This window comes from Sciurus vulgaris, assembly GCF_902686455.1.
Source record: "Sciurus vulgaris genome assembly, chromosome: X".
NCBI lineage: Eukaryota > Metazoa > Chordata > Mammalia > Rodentia > Sciuridae > Sciurus > Sciurus vulgaris.
In genome coordinates this window covers 79,505,027-79,527,699 of record NC_136471.1, presented here as the reverse complement: position 1 = coordinate 79,527,699, position 22,673 = coordinate 79,505,027, and the positions used below count along the sequence as shown (strand labels likewise).

At 35.6% G+C, this 22,673-nt stretch overlaps 1 protein-coding gene across 1 annotated transcript in view; it reads right to left on the bottom strand.

Annotated features, from left to right (window-relative positions):
* The window catches only part of TEX11 (testis expressed 11), a 316,643-nt gene that overhangs the window by 129,942 nt on the left and 164,028 nt on the right, over positions 1–22,673 (bottom strand). Inside the window, exons 14-16 of the mRNA XM_079124942.1 lie at positions 11,520–11,671; positions 8,737–8,822; positions 3,957–4,094 (exon numbers count right to left, since the gene is read on the bottom strand). Coding sequence (XP_078981068.1) covers positions 3,957–4,094; positions 8,737–8,822; positions 11,520–11,671 — 376 coding nt within the window. The remainder of the gene's footprint in view (positions 1–3,956; positions 4,095–8,736; positions 8,823–11,519; positions 11,672–22,673) is intronic.

The following is a 22,673-nucleotide window of genomic DNA, read 5'->3' as shown; positions in this document are numbered from 1 at the left end:
CTAACTTTGGCTTGAAGTCCACATTATCGGAAATGAGGATGGATACTCCAGCTTTTTTGCTGAGTCCATGTGCATGGTATGTTTTTCCCCATCCTTTCACCTTTAATCTATGGGTATCTTTTTCTATGAGGTGAGTCTCTTGCAGGCAACATATTGTTGGATCTTTCTTTTTAATCCAGTCTGCCAGTCTATGTCTTTTGATTGATGAATTCAGGCCATTAACGTTCAGGGTTATTATAGAGAAATGATTTGGTTTCCCGGTCATTTGGTTCATTTTTAAAATTTTGTTTATTTATTTGTTTGACACAACTTGTTTCCTCCTTTATTTGACAATTCCTTTAGGATAATTCCTCCCTTTGCTGATTTGCTTCTTTGTTTTTCATCTCTTCCTCATGGAATATTTTGTTGAGAATGTTCTGTAATGCTGGCTTTCTTTTTGTAAATTGTTTTAGCTTTTGTTTATCATGGAAGGATTTTATTTCATCGTCAAATTTGAAGGTAAGTTTTGCTGGGTATAAGATTCTTGGTTGGCATCCATTTTCTTTCAGGGCTTGAAAAATGTTGTTCCAGGACCTTCTAGCTTTTAGGGTCTGGATTGAAAAATCTGCTGATATGCGTATTGGTTTCCCCCTGAATGTAATTTGGTTCTTTTCTCTCACAGCCTTTAAAATTCTGTCTTTATTTTGTATGTTAGGTATTTTCATTATAATGTGCCTTGGTGTGGGTCTGTTGTAATTTTGTGTATTTGGAGTCCTGTAAGCCTCTTGAACTTGATTTTCCATTTCATTCTTCAGATTTGGGAAATTTTCTGATATTATTTCATTGAGTAGGTTGTTCATTCCTTTGGCTTGTTTCTCTAGGCCTTCCTCAATCCCAATAATTCTTATATTTGGCCTTTTCATGATATCCCATAGTTCTTGTAGATTCTGTTCATGATTTCTTACCATCTTCTCTGTTTGTTCAGCTTTGTTTTCAAGGTTAAATATTTTGTCTTCAATGTCTGAGGTTCTGTCTTCCAGGTGTTCTATCCTATTGGATATGCTTTCTATGGAGTTCTTAATTTGGTTTATTGTTTCCTTCATGTCAAGGATTTCTGTTTGGTTTTTTTTCAATATCTCTAACTCTTTATTGAAATGATCTTTTGCTTCCTGTATTTGCTCTTTTAACTGTCGATTGGTGCGATCAATCAATGCTTGCATTTGCTCTTTCATCTCATCATTCAATGCTTGCATTTGCTCTTTCATCTCCTCGTTTGCTTCTCTGATCATTTTAATTATGTACATTCTGAACTCCTTTTCTGTCATTTCTTCTGCCATGCTGTCATTGGGTTTTATTGATGTAACATCTAGATTTGTTTGCAGCATTTTCTTTCCTTGTTTTCTCATGTTGTTCAGATATCAGTGGACCGCTGAGATATTGCAGATTTCCTCTGTTGATTTACAATTACCCTGAAGATTTCTATATATATCCCCTCTTAGCCTTCAGTAGGCTGAAGTCTTGGAGGAGGTTGATAATGCGGTGCTCCACAAGGAAGCTGCCTCTCTAGGAGTGGTGGCCTTCAGGTGGGGTATATTCCCTGCTAGTGGGCAGAGGTGCCTCCACTTGTTGACCAATGGTCATCCAAAGGGGACCTAGGCTGTGGGCTGAGGCAAGGCCTGTTTGGGCCTGAGTCTCTGGTTTTACCGTCCTTGTGGGAAACCTCACCCAGCAGGGAAGACTCACCCGGTGGGGAGGTCTCGCTGGTCAGTTTCCTCCTAGAGGTTCCCCTCAATTTACAGCTACTGCCTGGGCTGGGCTGCCTTCCTCTGCAAAGTTTCCAGGGGCCCGGCCCTACCTCCTGGGCCTGGGAGCCTCACCCTTCGCAGATGAATCTCCTTAGGCTGCCCCTCCTCAGAGAATTTGCCCATAGGCCTGGAACCTTCGCTCCGCCCTAAGCCTGTCTCTGTGCGGCTCTTCCACCCAGAAGCCTCCTAGATCCTGGGACCCTGCTCTGCACCTAATCGCCTGGCTGCGTGGCCCCTCCTCTGAGCAGCCACCTGTGGCCCCGAACAATCACTCTGAGTCCCAGAGACCCGCCACAGGCCTCTTCCTCCAGACAGCCGCCCAGTATGCCGGTGCGGTCACTAGGAGTCCAAGAAACTCACTTCGTGCCTCCTCCTCCCACCAACCACCCGTAGCCCGGGGCAATCAATTACTCCGAGTCAAAGTGACCCTGCCCGTTCCTCCTCCTTCTCCAGATAACCCCCCGGGGGGTTCAGGAGCAGTCCCTCTGAGTGGCTCTGAATCCACGTGACCCGCTGCACGGGTCCTCTGGGCAACCGCCCGGAGCTCTGGTGTGGTCCCTCAAGACCAAGCGTCCCACCACGCTTCTCCTCCAGGCAGCCCCCCTGTGTTCAGGAGCTGTCACTTTAAGACCAAACAACTCACCACTCGCCTTCTCCTCTGAGCAGCCGCCTGGAGCGCTAATGCAGTCACTGCGAGTCCAAAGGACCCGCCGCGCTCCTTCTCCTCCTTCTCCTACTCCTCCGGGCAGGCCCCGGGGTTCAGAAGTGGTCAGGGTCCAAACAGCTCGCCACGCAGCCCCTTCTCTGGCAACCGCCTGTAGTTCCCGTATAGTCACCCGAATCCAAGTGGCTGCTCCTCTTCCTCCTTGTCCTCAGGGCAGGCCCCGGTGTTCAGAAGCGTCGTTCTGATTCCAAACAGCTCGCCGCGTGGCTTCTCCTCTGGCAACCGCCTGCAGCTCTGGCGCAGTCTCTCCGAATCCAAGTGGCCACGCTCCTCTCCTCCTCCTCAGGGCAGGCCCCGGTGTCCTGAGTCCACACAGTTCTCCCCGCCACTCCTCCTCCGGGCAGCCGCCGGAGCCCCAGTGGCTGCTCCGAGTCCCAGCGCTGTGCCGAGCGGCCTCCTCTATGGCGCTCCAGCGGGGGGAGGGGCGTCTCGCCGGCAGTTCTACTTCACAAAGTTTCCTGCGTTCCGGGACCCCCGTCCCATCCGGGATGCCCCCCCAGGGGGTGAGAGTCACCCGGCTACTTTGAGTTGGTCCCAAGCGTCTCAATATCTCCTCTCTTGAATCCTGAGTTCTGGAGCAACACGTAATGCAGCCACCCTCTAGGCCGCCATCTTGAAAACCAGTAACTATTCTTTTGAAAGAAAATCTAAAGTATTTAGTCAAACAACCCTTCAATGATAAACAGACCTTCAAAGAAAAATGTCTGAAATTACTACCCTTAATCCTATATTTCTCCTTAAATCTGTCAATAAAACTTGACCGGCAAAACAAAAACAAAAACAAAAACAAACAAACAAAAAAAACACTCATACTTCATTAAATCCACACTTGTTCTTCTACCTTTTTGTTCCTGCAAGAGCCAATACCCCTATTATGTACATACTATATGAAAACCCAAAGGGAATAATGTCCCAATCACTACTGGAAGCATTGATGGCTTTATCTTTAGAAAGCTTTTATATTTTTTACATTCTATTAAGGACAAAATTCCTAACCCTATAAGGATTCAGTTACTAAATGTTTTCTAGAATGGTTAGAAAGGCAAGAGATAATAACCCAAAAGTGAAAGAATGCCTACTTGTAGTTTCTCTCAATGAATGCTTAAGAAAAAAGAAGACGTTAAAATTTACTCCGCTTTTGAGTACATTACTGCAGATGATAGTAGCAGATAACTGTTTAGAGGTTCGGATGGCATATTACCTTTCAGAATAGGGTGCTGAAAGTAAACAGTAAGTAATGAAATTTATAGTCTTACAAATTCTCTCTCCCTTTGGGAAGTCCCACTTAATGTTTACAGTGTGCAAATCAAGAAAATGTCAATTTGACCTTGTTTTACAAGAAGGAACTCTCTCAAACATCCTAAGAGCTGAGAAGCCATAACACCACAGGTCTCTGCCACTGCATATAAGAACATTTGCTGCCTCTGAAAATAGATAAATCAAAGGACCTTATCAAGTTGTTTCAAATGCAGGTAACAGGAAGCCATGTTCCTCTGTAGCTTGGCCAAGTCCAGATCTATCTGATCAAATCCATAAAACTTCAGAGAATAATAGTACCATTGTAGGGCATCGGCATAATTTTTTACCTAAGGTTGAAAAAGAAAAACAAAATCACAGATATATCTATACATTTGACCCTAATTTTCCCAACTCACCTCTATAAACAAACAAAAAATGGTTTCTTTTTTAGGCAACCAAAACACAACATACTTTCTAAAGAATTTTAAGTGTGTTTTAGTCTTTTTTTCTTTTTCCTATACATTAGAGGTTTCAGAGGTTGTAGGTGTAGTTCAATGAGAGAGAACACAATTAGCATGCACAAGGTTCAATCTACAGAACTAAAAGAAAAGATTTCACATAACAAATGAAAGGTCTAAGATGGTGACTTACCCCCACCAAGAAAACTCACAATTTTAAAAGGTATTAAAACAGTGAAAAGAATTTTAAGAGAACATCCATAAATCACCATGCTAATCCAGCCATTTTCATTATTTTATATGCCTTTTATATATTTACATTGTTAAAATTATAGCATATATATAATTTCATGCTCTATTCTTTCCATTTAATTTTGTTTTGTACATATTAATCTGTATTGTTATGTCATTTTCATAGTTAATCATTTTAAGGGATATATAACATTTAATCAAATTAATATGTCATAACTTTCTTATTTTCATAATGTTGAACATTTAATGAATTTCTAGATTTTTCACTATTATAATAAATGCTGCTGTGCTTTTGTACAAAACTTTTTTCTTTTCAGTTACTTTAAATTTTTCAGTGGTAATAACCTATTAAGAAAAATCTAATGGGGCTGGGACCATAGTGCAGTGGAACAGCATTTGCCTGCATACTCAAGGCCTTGGTTCAGTCCTTAGCACTCCATTTAAGAAATAAAGGTAGGGAAGTAGGACACCATTTCCAACAGTGTAAGAATGGCCCCTTAATTTAAAAAAAAAAAAAAGAAAGAAAGAAAAATCTAATAGAAATAGCATGGAATTTTTTTATACCTTTATTTATTGATTTTTTTTTAATGTGGTGCTGAGGCTCATGAACCCAGTGCCTCACACGTGCTAGGCAAGTGCTCTACCACTGAGCTACAACCACAGTCCTGGAATTTTTTTTTTTTTCATCTTAAAAATCTTAGAACACTTATTAACACCAAGATAAGGTAAATGAGTCCCCTGTACACTATCAAGAAGGTTCATAGTTTTCTGTCAAGGACATGAATCATTAGGACCTTCAAGGAATAAAATGTCTTTTTCAATTAGAAACAGCTGTGTTGAAGAGGTAATACACTACCTTTCACTAGACATAAAATTACCTTCTTTTCCAGGGTTGAAAGTGAAAGCTAAAAAAGAAATCATTCATCAAGACTAGAAAATGTGGGAGAAGACAAAGAATCAATAGGAGAAAGGGAATTCTAAAGTAGTTTTTCACATTCTCAGTACAAAAATAAATAAAGGCCCACTAAAAGGGAAAAAGAATACCATTTTATTTTGCAGCAATTAAGTGTAAGTCCAGGTTACCACATGCTCCTATAAGGGATTCTCCTTTCTTGTCTTGGGTGTAATTCCTTGTTTCTCAAACTTTCTTCCCCCTTTTTATATATCAATAGTTCATTTCTTTTTATCATTCAGTAGCATTTAAAATATATGGATATACCACAGTTTGTATATTCACATTATCATGCAACAAATCTCCAAAATTTTTCATATCGCAAAATTGAAACTCTGGGAGCCAGGGATATAATTCAGTGGTAGAATGCATGTGTAGCATTCATGAAGCCCTGGGTTCCATTGCCAGCATAAAAAAATTTTTTTTAATTAAAAAAAATTAAACATACACACAAACAATAATTCCTTCTTTCCTCTTCCCCCAATCCCCTGGCAACCATCATTGTACTTTGTGTCTCTGAGTTTTACTACTATAGATACCTCCACAAGTGGAATCATACCTTATTTGTCTTTTTATGTCTGACTTATCTCACTTAGCATAATGTCCTTAAGGTTCATCCATTTGTAGCATGTATCAGAATTCATCAGTTCTTTAAGGCTGGATAATATTCCACTGGATATATTTTCCACATTTTGTTTATCCATTTTTCTGTTGCTAGAACTTGGATTGCTTCCATCTTTTGAATATTGTGAATAGTTCTACTGTCAGTATGGGCATACAAATATCTCAAGATTTTGTTTTGCTAGGCACAGTGATACACACCTGTAACTCCAGCTACTTGGAAGGTTGAGACAGGAGGACCCCAAGTTTGAGGTCAGCCTGGGCAATTCAGTAAGATCCTGTCTCAAAATTTAAAAAAGTTTGGGAATATAGCTAAGTGATAGAATGCTTACTTAGCATGTGCCAGGCCCTGGGTTCAATCTCCAGTATGGAAAAAAAAGTTGTGTTTTAGTTCTTCTTGATATATTTTCCATAGTGACTACACCATTTTATATTTGCACCAATTGCTTTCATTTTTAAACAATGTTTGTGCCAGGTATAGAATTCTAAGTTGCCAAGTTTAGCTTTAATTATTTTAAAGATGTTGCTCAATGGAGTTCTTGCTTGCATTGATGTTCTCCTTAATTTTTCTTCTGTACATAGGGTATAATTTTTCTCAGCTGCTCTTATGATATTTTCTGTCACTGGTTTTAAGCAATTTGATTATTATGTGCCTTGGTGTAGTTTTGTTTTCCTTATGTGTGGAGCTTGTTAAGATTCTTGACTCTGTGGGTTTAGTTTTCAGTCACCATTTCTTCAAATATTTATTCTCTCCCTCTTCATTTGAAAATTCCAATTACTCATATATTTGGCTACCTGAGGTTACTGAGACTCTTTTAAGGCTTTTCTTTTCTCTGTGTTTCATTTGGATCACTTCTTGGCTGTTACTTCAAGTTCACTAATCTACAATGTTTCATCTGATGTTAATACTATCCAATATTAATTTCATCCTAAAAATTAAATTTTAATCTCTAGAAATTTAATTTGGGTAGTTTTATATATTTTATGCCTCTGCTTAACTTTTCAAATGTATGGAATACAACCATAAGAAATATTTTAATGTCCCTCTTTGTTAATGCTAACATTCTATATCAGTTATGGGTCAGTTTCAATTGATTGCTTATTGTTTTCACTGTATATTGTGTTTCCCCACCTCTTTGTGTGCTTGGTAATTTTTTACTTGATGCCAAACATTGTGAACTTTACCTTGTTGGGTATTATACAGTTTGTATTTCTTTAAAAAATTTCAAACTCTGCTGTAGGAAGCAATTAAATTCTTTGGGATCAATTTGATCCTTTCACAACATACTTAAATTAATTTTTAGTTGGGTTGCAGCAGGGCTCAGTGTGGTACTAATTATTCCCTACAACTGAGGCAAGAATCTTCTGTTTCTCTATCCAATTCCCCATGAATTAGAGGTTTTCCAGTCTGAGTGGTAAGAACAGTTTCTAGTGGTCTGGGGATGTACATTAAGTGGTACCACTTAATGTAGCATGCACAGGGCTCTGGGTTTGACCCCCAGAACCATAAAAACAAATAACAAAAAATGGGTTCTATACCCAAATGTATGTGAGTGCCAGGTACTTTTCCTCTTAATATTTAGATAGTTATTCCCCTGTTGATCAGTACTCTACTAAACACTGGAAGAGGACTTTCTGATGACTGGGATTCTTTTTTTTTTTTTTTTGCTATGCACCCTTCTCTGGTTCTCTGTACTATGAACCCTTAGATGACTAGGTCTCCCCAGACTCTTAGTACTATCACCTCAAATTGGGATGCCTGACAGGTGGCAATTCAGTTCCCCTTCCCATGCTATAGCCAGGAAACTAAAGGCAGTAAGCTGTATATGTGTAGTACTCGTCACATTTCCTATATCCCTAGGATCATTTTTAATTGCCTGATCATCAGTATCATTGATTTTTTTCATTTATTATTGCCTTGTATTTTTTGAAAGGGTATTGTTCAAGTAGGGATGTAAACTGGTCCCTATTACTATATATTATTTGGAGGCAGAAGCACACCACAATTTTATTTATTTGTTGGGCTGATCAAACCCTGGGGCTTGCTCATGCTAGGCAAGCATTTTGTCACTGAGCTACCTCTTCAGCTCACAACTCTTTAAAAAGTATATACCATTTTATTTATATATACAAATATGCACAAAGATCACAAGCCATACATAATATTTTATGAATGATCAGAATTATGAGTGATTGTTCTTTGCTTTAAAATCAGTGTATCTCCATGTAGGTATAATATGTCAAAATATGCTCTACTGTCACATATATCTAAAAAGAATGAATTTTTTAAAAAAGAAAAAAAGTCAATGTATCTTTAGTTTCAAATTTCTCTGCAGGAAACATGGATTGTTTTGTACAGTTTTTTTTTTCCATCTTTTAATTGCATCATGACTTTTTTTTAAGGGAACAAAACTACTCTTTCTTGTCCCTCATATTAAGATAAATTACATTCCTATATTTTCATTCCAAAATGACAGTGATGTCATTTTGGTGTATTATAATTCTCAATAGGAAGGAATCATGTCTTACCATTTTTGAATAAACTTTTGTACAATGCCCACTAGCACCCCACACTGCATATTTAATAAATACATAGTATCTAAAAAGAGAGAGACTATTCAGGTATTTGATGCTCTATGATTCTTACAGTGAACAAAATTTTATTTGTTGCAGTGGAGAAAGAATGAAAATAATGTATTCCCAAACCTCAAAACTTCTGGCAGCTTTTTTCCACAGAATGTTGTGTAACCAATCTACTGATTCTGCTGCCAGTTTACTTCCTGTTTGGTGACCTGAAACACACAAAAACAAAAGACCGCTAAGCTGTGAAAGCAAGAATCTAGATCTATTACATTAAACAAAGAGTGCTAACTATACTCATAGCTTATAATCTTTAAGTAATGACTATAAAAACAATCACATTCAGACAGGTTTTCATCATCAATTTTAGGCCTTCCACCAAAATTGATTATATAATGCAATCAGAGTTTTCTGGAACCATAGTAATTCTCCCATCAGTATGTGATAGATTTCCAGCCTAGTCTCTTTTAAACTTATTTTCCATGTTCCAAATTAGATCATCATTTGGTACTTTAACAAGGTTATTGTGAATGAGCAGACAGCAATGCCAGAAATCATTAATAAGAAGTGTTTATACCATTACATTCTAAATAAATCAGATCAAGTTCACAAGAAAGGCCAATTATACCTTTAAGCCTTTATAAAATACTTTAAGACCACGCTTACAAATAAACTTTATTAGGTTAAATCGTAACTTGTGTCTGATTATTTCTGGTGTAGACATTTGTAGGGTTCAAATACATTAGCACATTAAGGTAAAGTTTAAACTATAATAGAATTCTATACCACTTCTCTTCTGCCCCTTTGGCACAAACCATCAATTTCCACAAAATTCTTGATTAGAACACTAAGAATCTCTGATCCCCTAGCCAAGTCAGCAAATGTAGTTTGTTGCATGACTTAATTAAAAATACTCACAGGAGAGTAAACGGTTACCTAATGTATCCACTTATAACACTATAATACCTTGATACTCTAAGTGTATAATTTGATATTACAATAAAATGTTTTCTAAGTGGAATTTTAGGAAAATGAGTTATTCTGTAAAATCAAGTTTTCTAGTTAGCTGACAGTTTACTTTATTTAAATATAAAATATTGTCATTTAAAAGGTCTAAATATTTTCATGAATGTTCTTAGATTTCCTAAAAATTAAACATATTGGGCTGGGAGTATGGCTCAGAGGTAGAATGCTTGCCTATCATGTTTGAGGCCTTGGTTTCAATCCTCAGCAAGCACCACATAAAAATAAAATAAAGCTATTGTGTCCACCTACAACTAAAACAAAAATTTAAAAAAATTAAACATACTTCCTATTTTATGAGCAAAATTTAACCTTTTCTTGACCATTCAATAAAGTCAACAACACCTAAAATTACTGTAGTTTATGTACCATTAATATATCACAGTAAGTTAGGCACACACACACACACATATATATACACATATATATGTATATATATACATACACACATACATATATATAAATATATGTGTAATATATCACAGTGATGACTTTGAGTGTTATTATATAGTACAGATTACTATATTTTTAAAAATATTTGGGGTTGGGATATAGATCAGTGATAGAGCATTTGCCCAGCACACCTGAGGCCCTGGATTTCATTCCTAGCACTACAAGAAAACTGAATCTGTGTTTTAAAAAATTTGTAGAGATGTTTTCCTCTCTTGCCTCTATATTTCCCTGTATACCTTCTCTATATGTAATATGCTACCAATAAAATACCAAGGTTTAGAAAACCAGATAACAAAGGTTATCATAATTGGATCTAAAAATAACTGAATTCTTACTGAAGGTCTGGAGAGAGGGTGTCATCAGTAAATTATGTTTCATAGACTCTACAGTTCAAAGTATGGTTCATAGCATCTAATCAAATTATTGCCTTTTAAAAACATTAATCACTTTGTTTTCATAAAAACACAATGCATGCTTATAAAAATTCAAGCAATATGGCAAAGTATAAAGAAGAAATCAACAAAATACCTAAAATGCTACCAGGCAGAATAAACCTGTGTTAACATATGTATAGTGTTGGAAGGGGGAGATAAGGGAGAGAAGGTGAGGTAAGGGAGAAAATTTTTTAAGAAAGGAATCATATCATCTGTGTTCTTTAAGGTATAGAGATTCTATAGAGTGGTGGAGGGTTAGGGGAGTACTGAGCAAATTTAGCTCTATTTCTGTAACTAGAAAAACTATAATCTACTTTATGTGGGGTGCAGTTCACATAAAATTGTATCATAAAGGGATGTTGCTACTAAACAGAAGTCTAAAAACCAGGAATTTCATTCATAATCCTCATTTTATAGTAGAAAAAAACAAGGTCTAGAGATATTGCCTTGCCCAAAAGCACACATTTAATTTGATAGCAAACTAGAAACATGAAAATAGGCTTGTAATCTCACAATTTTCTACTCCACCTGAGCTTTTTTTTTTTTTTCTTCTTTTTTTGGTACTGGGATTGATATCAGGGGCATTCGACCACTGAGCCACACTTCTAGTCCTATTTTATTTAGAGACAGGGTATCACTGAGTTGTTTAGCATTTCACCATTGCTGAGACTGACTTTGAACTTGAGATCCTCTTGCCTCAGTCTCCCAAGCTGCTGGGATTATAGGCATGCGCCATCAAACCCAGCTTCCACGTGAGCTTCAAAATCAGAAGTTCACCTATTTTTGAGGTTGTTTTGTTATTTTTGTTTAGTTTATTATTCTAGCTCACCAAATTTGTGAAATTTGGATAGGTGAGGTGTTACTGTTAAGAACATTAGGGAGAAAAAAAGAAATAGGAGAAATCTGTTGACTTGAGGATTTTGCTATTGCTCTGACAACTATCTTAGAGGTATATGCAGATTAACGCCTTTCTAAAACATTTGTAGAAATCCTACTGACCCATAATGATTTCTTCGATCTTCTCCTTGGCAAGCAATTCTTCTTTCCTTTGTAAAAGCATTTCAATGTAGAACAATAGAGCTTTTCCAATATTTTCTGATGACTTAAAATGTTCACAGATAGTCTTCAGGAAATAAAATCCAACAGATTCTCTGTTCAGAAAGACACAGTTTTAAGCAATTTGAATAGAAGAGCTAACATTTATTTCAGCATGAGTAAAATAAGCCAGATAAAAGTATATCTGAGCTTAAGTAAACTGATATTAAATGTCTAAGTAAACCTATTTTCAATAATAAATCATTTAATTTCAGTTCAATTAAGTCCTAAACATTTTTTTCATGAACATCTACAGTCAATAATTCCTCTTCTAATCTCTAATTTATGCCTTTTCCTGGAAATGGCCTGAAGTATTTTCACCCCCAAAAAGGTAACTATGTGAGGCAATGGATATGTTAATTAGCTTGATTATGATAATCATTTTATAATGTATACATGTACCAAATATCACAATGTTTGCCTTGAATATATAAAATATCAATTAAATACTTCAATAAAAATTTTTTTTTGGGGTGCTGGGGATCGAACCCAGGGTCTTGTGCTTACAAGGCAAGCACTCTACTGACTGAGCTATCTCCTCAGTCCCTCAATAAAATTTTTAAAAGATCTCAAACAAAAAAAAAAAAAAAAAAAAAAAAAAATTCCCTTTGGGAAATCTAATATATAGTTTTTTTATGAAAAAAAAAATCTCATTTATAAATATTGAAAGAAGTTTCTGATTCTACCTATTAAATGAAAAGAGGTTAACAATATTCAATTTGTGCCATAATATGAAGGAACTGTAACTCTTATACATTGCTGGTAGGAATGTGAAATAGAGTTATAACTTCTTTGGAAAGAGTTTGGTAATTTCTTGAAAAGTTAAATGTATACTTTACCATCAAAACTACTATTTCATTTCTAGATCTTTACCAAGGCAAATAAAACCATATGTACATACAAAGATATGCACTTGAATGTTCATAGCAGCTTTATTTGTAATTGCCCCAAACTGGAAACAACCAAAATGTCCATAAGCAGGTGAACAGATAAACAAATTGTGCCATATGTGTCACAGAATATTTCACAATAATTTTAGATTATGTAGAAGGAAATGAGAGGGAGGGGGTTATGAAAAATCATGGAAAGAGACAGACATCATTACCCTATATACATGTATGATTACATGAATGGTGTGAATCTATATCGTGTACAACCATAGAAACAAAATGATGCACCCCATTTGTGTACAATGAATCAAAATGCAGTCTATAAAAATTTTTTTAAATTAAAAAAAAGAATATTTCACAGTAAAAAAAATGAACAACAGCTGCCTGCAACAACATGAAAGGACCTCACGAAATTATGTACAGAAGCCAGAATGAACAAGAATCAGTGGCATATATCTATAATTCCAGCTACTTGGGAGGCTGAGACAGACAGATTACAAGTTTGAGGTTAGTCTGGGCAACTTTAAAAAGACCCCTTCTCAAAATAAAATTTAAAAAGCAGGCGGGATGGGGCTGAGGTTGCAGTTCAGTGGTAGAGCACTTGCCTAGCATGTGTGAGGCACTAGGTTTGATACTCAGCACCACATAAAAATAATAATAAATAAATAAAATAAAGGTATTTATTTTTCTCTTCCTACACACACACACACACACACACACACACACACACACAAAAGCAAAAAGGGGAAGGGAATAGCTCAATGGTAGAACACTTGCCTAGCATGTTCAAGATCTTGGATTCAATCTCCACTACAGGGGGTAGGCGGAGAAAGAAGTCAGACTAAAATGAATAATGCTGTATTTCATTTATTTAAAATTCTAGAAAATGCAAACTAATATATAGTGGCATTTATTGGTTAATAGCTATCTGATGAAGGAGAGATAAGAAGGCCCAAAACCGTAAGGCACTTTTGGGGTTGATAAATATGTTCATTATTCTGATTTTGATAATGGGTCCACAAGTGTATATATGCGTGCACATACACGTGTGCATGTGTAGTCAAAACTCCTTGAATTCTATACTTATTCCAAATATATCACTGGATTTTAGGTCAATTATACCTCAATAAAATTGTTTATTTTTTTCCCAATATTGAGATTGAACCCAGAGGCACTCTACCACTGAGCTACATCCCCAACCCTTTACTTATTTATTATTATTTTTCCAAATTTTTATTGGTACAGTTGTAGTTTTGATTTGCATTTCCCTAACTGCTAATAATGTTGAATACTTTTCTTGTACTTGTTGGCCATTTGTGATTTTTTTATGATGTTGGGGATTGAACTCAGGGTTTTGTGCATGCAAGTTTAGTACTCTACCAGCTGAGTTATATTCCCAGCCCTTTGTTGGCCATTTGTATTCCTTCTTTTGAGAAACGTCTATTAGTTCATTTGCCCATTTATTAATTGGGTTATTTGGGGGAGTTGGTATTTTTTGAGTTCTTTATATATCCTGGATATTAATCCTCTGTCAGAAGAGTAGCTAAACAAAAATTTCTTCACATTCTGCTGTAGGCTCTCTCTTCACATTCTTAATTGTTTCCTTTATTGTGCAGATATTTTTTAATCTAATGCCATTCCATTTATTAACTCTTGGCATTAATTCCTGAGTTTTAGGTGTCCTAATGAGAAAGTTGTTGCCTGAGCCTGTATGCTTGAGTGTTGACCCTACATTTTCTTCTAGGAGTTACATAGTTTATGGTTTAATTTCTAGGTCTTTGATCCATTTCAAATTAACTTTTATGCAGGATGACAGAGAAGGATCTAGCCTAATTCTTCTACATATGGATAATCAGTTTCCTAGCACCATTTGGTAAAAAAAGCTGTCTTTTCTCCAATGGATGTTTTTGACATCTTTGTCAAGAATCAGATGACTATAGATGTGTGGGTGTGTCTCTGTGTCTTCTATTCTGTACGAGTGGTCTTTGTGTGTGTGTGTGTGTGTGTGTGTGTGTGTGTGTGTGTGTTTGTGCTAGTACCATGCAGTTTTTGTTACAATAGCTCATAGTATAATTGCTTTAGCTATTCTGGGTCTTTTATTCTTCAAAATGAATTTCAGCATTTTCTTTTCTAGTTCTGTGGAAAATGCCATTGGTATTTTTGATGAGAACTGCATTGAATATGTGTTACTGGTTTTGGTAGTATGGCTATTTTAACAATATAAATTCTGCCTAACCATGAACATGGGGTGGGGGCGGGGGTCTTTCCACCTTCTTGTGTCTCCTTCAATTTCTTTCTTCAATGTTCTATACTTTTCATTGTAGAGGTTTTTTACCTTCTGGGCTAGACTTATTCCTATGTTTTTTTTTGTTTTTGTTTTTGTTTTTATTGGTGCTGGGGATTGAACCCAGGGCCTTGTGCATGTGAGGCAAGCACTCTACCAACTGAGCTATATCCTCAGCCCCCCCTATGGTGTTTTTTTAGGTTATTGTGAATGGGATTGTTTGCCTGATTTCTTTCTTAGTAGGTTTATTATTGGTGTATAGGAAAGTTACTGATTTTTATATGTTGATTTTGTAATCTGATATTTAGATGAAAATGTTTATTAGCTCTAGCAGTCTTCTGATGGAGATTTTTGGACCTTCTAAGTATAGTATCATGTCATCTAGTGATAATCTGACTTCTTTCTTTTCTACTTGTATCCCTTTGATTTTCTTCCCTTACCTAATTTCTCTAGGTATGCCCATTTTTAATTTTGAGACAGTTTCACCAAATTGCTGAGGCTGGCCTCAAACTTGAAATTCTTCTGCCTCAGCCTCTGAGTAGCTGGGCTAATAAAGTTGTTTTCTGAATATAGAAAAATAAAATAGAATAGGGCATTTCTTGGCATGATTCCTAAAAGTGGGGCATGAGGCCAACTAGAATGGTCATTATGAACTTAGCTCTACCTTGTATAGAGAACCTTCGATATGGATATTTCTCTAAAGCAATGTTGCATCTCTAAGGAATGTATCAAATAATCAGTTCCAGGATACATCCAAATTTCTGCTCCTTGGAGTTAGTTTCATAGAAAATAAACAGTATGTTTGCAAATTACAGCAAATTGTTCAAATTTACTATTTATTAGAAACATAAGGCATATAATTGATTCCTTAATGGAATTAGAACTATAAATTCTTATAATGGTGGTAGGCATATAGATGTCACTGAGCTTCTGGTTTGATAATAATGGTCATTTTTCCATTTCAGAATTTGTACATATAAAGCATTCATACGTATACAGAGAATTTGTACACAAAAGGCACCTTTGCACTGAATCCTAATTTTAATCTATAGCTGAAAGACCTGGCTCTGTTTGCAATTATTGGCTTTATAGTTTTTGAAAAACACAGGTTAGTATATAGCTGGTTGATCTTCCATCACGGAGTCCTTAAACATTTAGAAGCGACTTAGGCCTTGTATTATTTTTCATTTGCTGCTATAAAAAATTACCACAAACTTAGTTCTAAAACAACACATTTTAATTATTTCACATTCTATGAGTCAGAAATCCATAAAAAGGGAATTGTGGTTAGGGGCTCATAAGACCAAATATAGGAATTGTCCATTCTGTTTTCTAATCTGGAGAATGTAGGGTAGAATCCACTTCTAGGTTCATTCAGGCCATTAGCAGAATGTAGTTCTAAAAGGTTTTGGACCTGAAGTCTTATTTCCTTGCTGGTTGTTGACTGGTATATTTTCTCAACTCCTAGAGGTCACCAGCATTCCTTGGCTCATGGCTCACTATATCTTCAGAGCCAGCAAGGGTGTGTTAAGTACTTATAATGCTCGAAATAGTTCTAACTTGCCCTTCTGCATTCTTCTGATATTTTAAGGGCTCATGTGATTATGTTCATGTGATTATAACAGGCCCACTCAGATAATTCAGGATAATTTCCCTATTTTAAATTTAACCGATAAGCAACTTTACATCTGCAAAGTCCCTTCTGCTATGTAAGGTAATATATTCACAGTCCCAGAGATTAGAGTGTGGAAGCTCCTGAGGGGACATTATTCTGCTTATCACAGGCCCCAAAGTCAAATGAGAGCCCATGGTCATTTAGTTAGGAGCAAGGACTCATTCCACTATACCACACAGTACTTCTTCCTGATATATACTCACAGCTCATGTTATAGTATTTTAATAATCATTTCTTCAGTGTCTATAAATGGGCTTAGAGTTATTAAAAATTGTCATTCAATTTACTCTCAGCCAAAGCATAAAAGTGATGCTGATGAAACTATTAAATAAGCTAGATGTAGCATCTCGTTTATGTCCAGGACAGACTACTAATCTCATTGAAAATAGTGGACATGAAAACAACATGTATCCCATTTATTTACAATAAAAAATAAATAAATAAAATAGTGGACATGAATTTCATTCTGAATGCATACAGCTCAACTTGGAAAATTAATTCCAATATTTTTTCAGAAGCAATAACAGTTAAAGTCTATTGATTATTTATCATGTTTGAGGAATTTTATATCAATTAATTTATATAATCTTCAGGCAACCCCAAGAGGTAAATACTACTAATATAGAGTAAACTGAAGTATGTATAGTTTAAACAATTTGCATGAGATTAAGTATCTGCAAAGTGGAGAAACCAGGACTTGAATCCATGTACTCTGACTCTAGAATTCACATTATTAACCATCATTCTATGCTAGATGAACCTGTAATTTGAAATAACAGATTGAGCTCACTTATTTGTCTCAAAAATAATAGGATAAATATAAGAATAAATCACAATAGGAAAATATATTTTCAGTGGCCAAAAAATTTGAAGGATTTCTGTAATTAATAGCAAATGTAATCAGAGTGTTGGAAAATCAGCAATGAGAATACTGAAACCCAACAGAAACAAAAGGGGTAGTGTTAAGTAATAGCTAGCCACCCCCCCCGCCCCCAAAATAGCCTAGGAAAACCCACAAAGTCAGAAATTAATAGGGAAATCAGAACAATTGATGATTGTCTTTGAGGAACTGCAGAAACTAATCCAATTCCCTGTTATGTGCATATAGATTAGAGGCCACTGATGTTTGATCCCATGCTCTACTATCAAATAACATTCTAACTGATATAAAGGATCAGTTATAGGGTCCTTCCAGCTTGAGCATAAGATTCAGGGAGACTGAAGGCTTGAATAAAAGACTAAGAGAGAAGAAAATCAGCACAATAGTGAAAATCCTCATCTGGCAAGGGAATACATTTCCTACTTCCCACATCAAAGTGGTGGTAGGGGCTTTAATGGTGGTAGCCCACTTTAATGGCTGGCTTCTACAGTTGTCTTCCCAGTGAATTATGTATGCTTCCTAGTATTCACAACCTTGTATAGTCTTTTCCCATTGAATCTGGACTGGTTCTGTGATTTAATTTTAACACTGCATGACTTCTGATGCTAAGACATAAGAAGTCTTACAGCTTCTTCCTGGGCTCTTGGAACTCTAGGTAAAGCTAACCATCAGGTAAGAAGTCCAACTACCCTAAGGATGACAGGCTTTGAGGAATTCTAAGCTAGCCACACAAAGAGAAAGATGCATGAGCAGCCTCCAGCTGTTCCAACCATCCCCAGTCTAGGCAACAGACATGAGAGTGAAGAAAATACACTAAATAGCACAACTAAGTCTTTAGAATCTAAAGTTCAGATGACTCTAGCAGTAGCTAGTACTTACTGTAATCATAAGAGATCCCAAACAACCACCCACATTGAGCAAATTAAATCTACAGAACTGTGACATAATAATGAATTAGTGATTCATACCACTGAGTTTTAGAATAGTGCCTGGCACAAAGCAAGCCTCATATAATTGATAGCTATTATAAAGATGATGAAAGTTCCTACTAAGTTCAATATTCAAAATCATTATTTTTCTCAATCCTCATTCTTCTTTACTGTTCAAATAAATTCTATACATGCATTTTATTTATTTACTACCAACTTCTCCAGGACACTGTATCATCTTGTGTCTGTTGCTACCTATCTATGTCTTCTGCTTTCCTGTCCCCACTTCCCCCATTACCAATTATATATCCTCTTAGTCTTCATAATGTCTTTCACTTGCTTCACCTTTTTTATTTCCTATTCCGGACTCTGAGAGCAAGATGCCTTATTTATATGGTTTACAGCAGGAGTTTATTTGTATAGCTTATGGCTTCATTGTGGACATGTTGAAAAAAAGACAGTTCTTCAAGGTAGTGTTAGGCTGGCAAATCACTCACTAAGATGGGTAAGAAAACAAAAACTGCAAAAGGAAGTTAACCAACTCAAAACAATATTAATTTTAATGCCAAATATGTAGTCAAGAGATTCAAGTTTTGTCTTCATAAATCATCCACTAATTATCCCCTCTTTGGTGATAGCAAAATATTCTATTTGTTTCATAATTATGGGCCAGTCTTTCCCATTAGGCAGTAAGATCTTCTGAAAACAGGGAGAGTATATTATTTAATCTCTGTGTCTTCCTTGCCCAGCAACAAAATGACTGGTACATTGTAGAGACCCACATGTGAAAGAATAAATTTCTACCATTATCAACTTGGTTCAGGCTCTGATCATTTCATATTGAGCTGCTTGAAACAACTCTTAATTGATCTCCCTACTCTTAACCCATCCCTCTCAATTTCTTATGTATTATTGCTATTAACATTTCACTATCCTATTTAAAACTTTCAATGGGTCCCTATTTGCCTCCATCATAGTCTTTTAACCTGATATTAAAGGATTTTCACAAATGACTCTGATATATACGTCTAGCTTTCTATTTTATTAAACTATATCAAATTTAGGCTATAGCCTCTCTGATCTATTAATCATCATATTCTGAATAGACCATATTGTTACCATATCTAATTATGCTAAAGCCCTTGCTACAAACGTTCAGACTTCTCCTTTCCACTTACTTAAATCCACCCCACCTTCACAGCCTAGCTCAAGTCACACCTTCAAAGGAACCTCGATGATGTTACCAGTCCATAATGGCAAGGTCTTTTCTGCATTCCTATACCAATTTCTCAATTATCCCTGTTCTTCATGTGCTGACTTAATTGTTTTCTTTATAAATACATATTGCTAGGAAGCAAGACTTGAAAGTTCCCTGAAAGTAATGCCTATGGCTTCCACATGGTGCCCTTTGCTCAAAAGATTCTAAATATTTCATTGGACAAAATTATTGACCCCAAACTGGTCTTATGCTTAGTCTGACCTTCCTGCCAGGAATTCCTAGTCCTTTACTTATGCAAATCTAGTCCATTTCTGAGTTCCTACCTCTTCCATAAAGCACTTTCTGATTAACAGAGCTCAAAGTGATCTTTCACTCCCCCCTCTAACTTTATATACAGTTTATCAGCTATGCCATGCATTTCTCATATCCTGTATTTTATTGTCAGTTAATTGATCAAATATATATAAGCTTAATTTACTATAGCAGGCTGTAAATTCATTAAGAGCAATGTATGTTTCACATGTTTCTTTTTATCTACAACCAAACCTTAGACAAAATGTCATACTATGCACATTTTTCATTGATAAAATAAATTTCAATGTGCCAAATATACAAGGAAGACTGAACTCTAAAGAAATCAACTTTTAAAAAAATCCTAACTCCTCTTCCCATGTCAAACATCCTAAAAATATGTCCATCCAAGGAAAAAAGACACAAACCATCTACTCCAACAAAATATACTGAAGATTCAAGAACTAAATATATTTTCTCTGACACCTTCATTTCCTACATACTGAATCTATGATTCCTAAAAATAAATTCATTTTGAAACTTTCAGGACAACAAAATATTTGAATGTCCTATAAAGTACATCATATGGATATTTAACCTGAGACAGAAGAGATGAAAGAACCAGTGTGATAACTCTTAACAGTCAGATAAAATAGTAGCTGTCACATGGGAATATCCATATGAACATCATTAATGAAAATTCCAGGGACCAGTGAATATTTTTTTCTTTGTGGCCAATGATAACATTTTTAGATCTACCTTAGGAAGGAATTATTACTGAGAGGATGAGGTTCTTAATATTGAACCTATCTCATTTTCTATGCATTCAGCATGCTATATCTGCAACCCCAAGTACTTATATTAGAAGAATATATTTCATTTAAATACATGATTTTAAATTTTTACTGTATTCCTAATTATGAATTTATTATATCTTTGGGCCAAAAATTTGTCAGAGACAAGTAATTTCTATTTTTGTAATTTAAGTCTATGGAAAAATATTTGTCATGTCTAATTTTCTCTGAACAGAACTTTTCAGGAATTCATTTAATAGAGTTGGAGAGAGCTCAAAAATATTTTATTAAAATATCCAATAGTATGTTCAAAAGCTATATATTAAGAAAATAATATTAGGCCTTTTGCCACAGGAAGGCTGGGGGAACAAAGTGGTTAAGCTGCAAGATTTTCTGTTCTTCATCTTGATGAGCCTGAATAAATTGCTTCTCTTCTATCTCCTAATTCTGACTTCCAAAGATTCTGATCTTAACTTTCACAAGCCAGATGCTGCTCTCCTCTGTTCTTGATTTTAGTTTGGCAATGTCAATTTGATTTCCTACATTCTTGTTCTGTATTTTATTTGCTGCATTGATTTTCCTAGATCACTATGTCTAGATTTCTGATTCTATCTTGGTAGTCTCATTCCTATTCAAAATCACTTTGATTATTTGATTTGGTATTCTTGTCACTGGAATGAACAGTAATTGATAAACCCTACCCAATCAGTAAATAATTAGCCCTTTTACCAATAAGAACATAAAGTAATCTATACTAAGATTACAATAGGAAAATTTATGTATGTCCCCATACAGACAGGAGTCAAAGGAAAGATAAAAGCTAAAAACAGATTGGATAATAGGTTCTGATGTGATCTTTTAAAAGACATTTTCATTATAGTCATGGTATCTTTGTAGAATTAAAAAATAGATACAAGGTTTTAAAAGAATTAAAGCCCAAGGTAAGGAGAGAATAACAGTAACTTAGTTGCTGTAGAATTCAGGACCCAGAATTAAATACATTTGCATTATAAGTTACTAAAATAATTTGTGAATAAGACAAATAAATTATACAAGTCTTTAAGAAATTATGGAAAATGGGAGTGGGTAATGAAGAATGGAGAGAGAAAACATTCCGATTTTTTTAAGAGGCAGTACATTCCCAAACCTTACTAAAAGTGGGGGCCACAGACCAACAGTACTGGCATAACCTGGAAACATGTTAGAAATGGAGATCACACCCCTCCTTGACCTACTGAATCAGAATCTGCATCTTAACAAGATATTCAGCTGATCATATACAAAGTTTGAGAAGCATTAAACACAAACCAGCAAGGATTCTTTAAGAAAAGGGCAAGACAAATTTGTTTTATCTTTTATAAGTATACACAAATGATAAAGAGTAAATAGAGGGCTGGGGTTGTTGCTCAGTGGTAGAGTACTTACTACCATGTATGGGGTACTGGGTCCTCAGCACCACATAAAAATAAATAAATAAAATAAAGGTATTGTGTTCATCTGCAACTGAAAATATTAAAAGGAAAAGAGAGATATAATCAATCAATTTCAGAAAAAAACGACTCACAATAACAGAATATCAAAACATCCATCTGATTTTCTAGAATCCAAAGCATATGCTCTTTCCTTAAATAGCACCATATATTATTAGGACCTCATAAGTCTATTACCCAAAATTATCTACTCTGTAAAAGGTGAAGCTTGAACTAGGAGCAGTGGCACATGCCTATAATCCCAATAACACTGGAGGCTGAGGCAGGAGGATCACAAAAGTTTGAGGACAACCTAGGCAACTCAGTGAGATCCTTGGAAATTTAGTGAGACTGTCTCAAAACGAAAAATAATTAATTAATTAATTAAAAGGATTGGGAATGTAGCTTGTGGTGGGGCACCCCTGGGTTCAATCCCCAGTATAAAAATGAAAGGAACAAAAGGTGATGTCTGATTATAAAAGGTGAAATTTTTAAAAAGATCACCTAAAAGACAATGGTATTTTCATCCATTTTAGGTATTTAAATTTTTATATATTTGCTACATACAATATCAATACACATAGTATAATATCTATGTATTCAAAATTTTATTTCTGCATCTAAGTC